Genomic DNA, 1,971 nt, shown 5'->3' with positions numbered 1-1,971 from the left:
TAATAACGCCAAAGTGTTGAAGCAGAACATGACGCTGAACCTGTCCGACCCATCCAGCAACCTGAAGCCGCACCTGAGGAACAAGAACGCCGACATCCTTACTTCCCCTGATGTGGGACTCCTGAAACTGGCCTCGCCTGAACTGGAGCGGCTCATCATCCAGTCCAGCAACGGGTTGATCACCACCACGCCGACCCCGACACAGTTCCTCTGCCCCAAAAATGTTACTGACGAGCAAGAGGGTTTCGCGGAAGGCTTTGTGAGAGCCTTGGCCGAACTGCACAACCAGAACACCATGCCCAGCGTCACCTCCGCTGCTCAACCTGTTAACAGTGGCATGGCACCTGTGTCCTCTATGGCCGGCAACAGCAGTTTCAACACAAATTTGCACAGTGAGCCCCCGGTGTACGCCAATCTCAGCAACTTCAACCCCAACGCACTCAACTCCGCACCGAACTACAACGCAAACAGCATGGGCTATGCACCTCAGCATCACATAAACCCCCAGATGCCGGTGCAGCATCCTAGGCTTCAGGCTTTGAAAGAAGAGCCTCAGACTGTACCTGAAATGCCAGGGGAAACTCCTCCTCTGTCTCCTATTGACATGGAGTCACAGGAGAGAATCAAAGCCGAGAGAAAACGCATGAGAAACAGAATTGCCGCGTCCAAATGCCGGAAAAGGAAGTTGGAAAGGATTGCCAGGTTGGAAGAAAAAGTGAAAACTTTGAAAGCCCAGAACTCAGAGCTGGCATCCACTGCCAACATGCTCAGAGAACAGGTTGCACAGCTTAAGCAGAAGGTCATGAACCATGTCAACAGCGGGTGCCAGCTAATGCTAACACAACAGTTGCAAACATTTTGAAGAGACTGTCTTAAACGAGAACTGTGATATTGTGGTATAACTACAACACACAAACCAAAAGCTAATGGGAAAAGCTGAAAGGCTGAGTCCTGCCTGTGCTCTGTGAAAAAGCGCATGTGTGGAAAGACTGGCGAGCCTGCAGCTTGAGTTAGTAGTGAAGCAGCCAGCACTGCTCCGAGAAGTGCTGTTCCTGCTCAGATGAGACGTCAGATCTTCGTTTAACATTGACCAAGACCTGCATGGACCTAACATTTGATGATCATTCAGTATTAAAGGTTAAACTGCAATAGAAACTGTAGATTGCTTTATGTAGTATTCCTTAAGAAAAAAAAAGTGGGAGGGAGGTCTGTGGGAGGCTGATAAACAAAAAAGAACTGTTCTGCCTGCCTTCAAGTAAATTGTGTTTGTACATATCTTTTTTATTTTATTTTATGAAAGTTGATTAATGTCAATAAACTACTTCATGACTTTGTAAGTTATTTTTATGTTGTTTATTTGGGCACTGCCCAGTATTGTTTGTAAATAAGAGGCTTTTTTTTAGCACTCTGAGTTTACCATTTGTAATAAAGTATAATTTTTTAATGTTTCTGTTTCTGGAAAAAATCTAGAAGGTTCTATTATATTTAAGAAAAATAAAATAATTAAAATGCATTTCCCCCTCACAGTTTTTTTTTTTTTTTGCTAATACCTGAGTTGGGAAAATGCCCTTTTTGCTGAACTCTAAATAAAAGTGTAGAGATTATGTTAAACTTACTCTGTAACTACGGGCATGCCCTGGAAAATGTGTGAGGAGGGGAGGGAGAAGTCAGATCCTGACTGCTAAACTAGTACAACTTTTTTGAGTTGTCCTGAAGTTGTAGTTCCAAACTATGAGCTTGTCTGCTGTATTCTGGTGGCCCAGTTTAAACAGATTGTAGAGGGGTAGAAAGCCAGTGTATGAAATTGCTCCATAATTGGAGCAACTGGCTACTTGACCTGATAAGCTTTTTATTAAACTGATGCCCTCAGGAAAATAAGGCAAGTGGTTGTATTTATAAAAACAATATGCTGTAGACTTCAAAAATAGCAACATTCACCTTTTTCCTGTGTTTTCCTTCCTAGGCAGGAGG

General features: G+C 43.6%; 1 protein-coding gene across 1 annotated transcript; it reads left to right on the top strand.

The window, feature by feature from the left end:
- Positions 1-4: 4 nt before the first annotated feature.
- On the top strand, positions 5-1,513 carry JUN (jun proto-oncogene; the record flags this gene model as incomplete). Its single annotated transcript, XM_010181067.1, has 1 exon — positions 5-1,513. A coding segment is annotated over one exon (858 nt), but the record flags the coding sequence as incomplete, so codon positions are not given.
- Positions 1,514-1,971: the final 458 nt, after the last annotated feature.

Source organism: Mesitornis unicolor, unplaced genomic scaffold, assembly GCF_000695765.1.
Source record: "Mesitornis unicolor isolate BGI_N332 unplaced genomic scaffold, ASM69576v1 scaffold30913, whole genome shotgun sequence".
Lineage (NCBI taxonomy): Eukaryota > Metazoa > Chordata > Aves > Mesitornithiformes > Mesitornithidae > Mesitornis > Mesitornis unicolor.
Note: the sequence above shows the minus strand (reverse complement) of the source record. Positions and strands in the feature narration are given on the sequence as shown.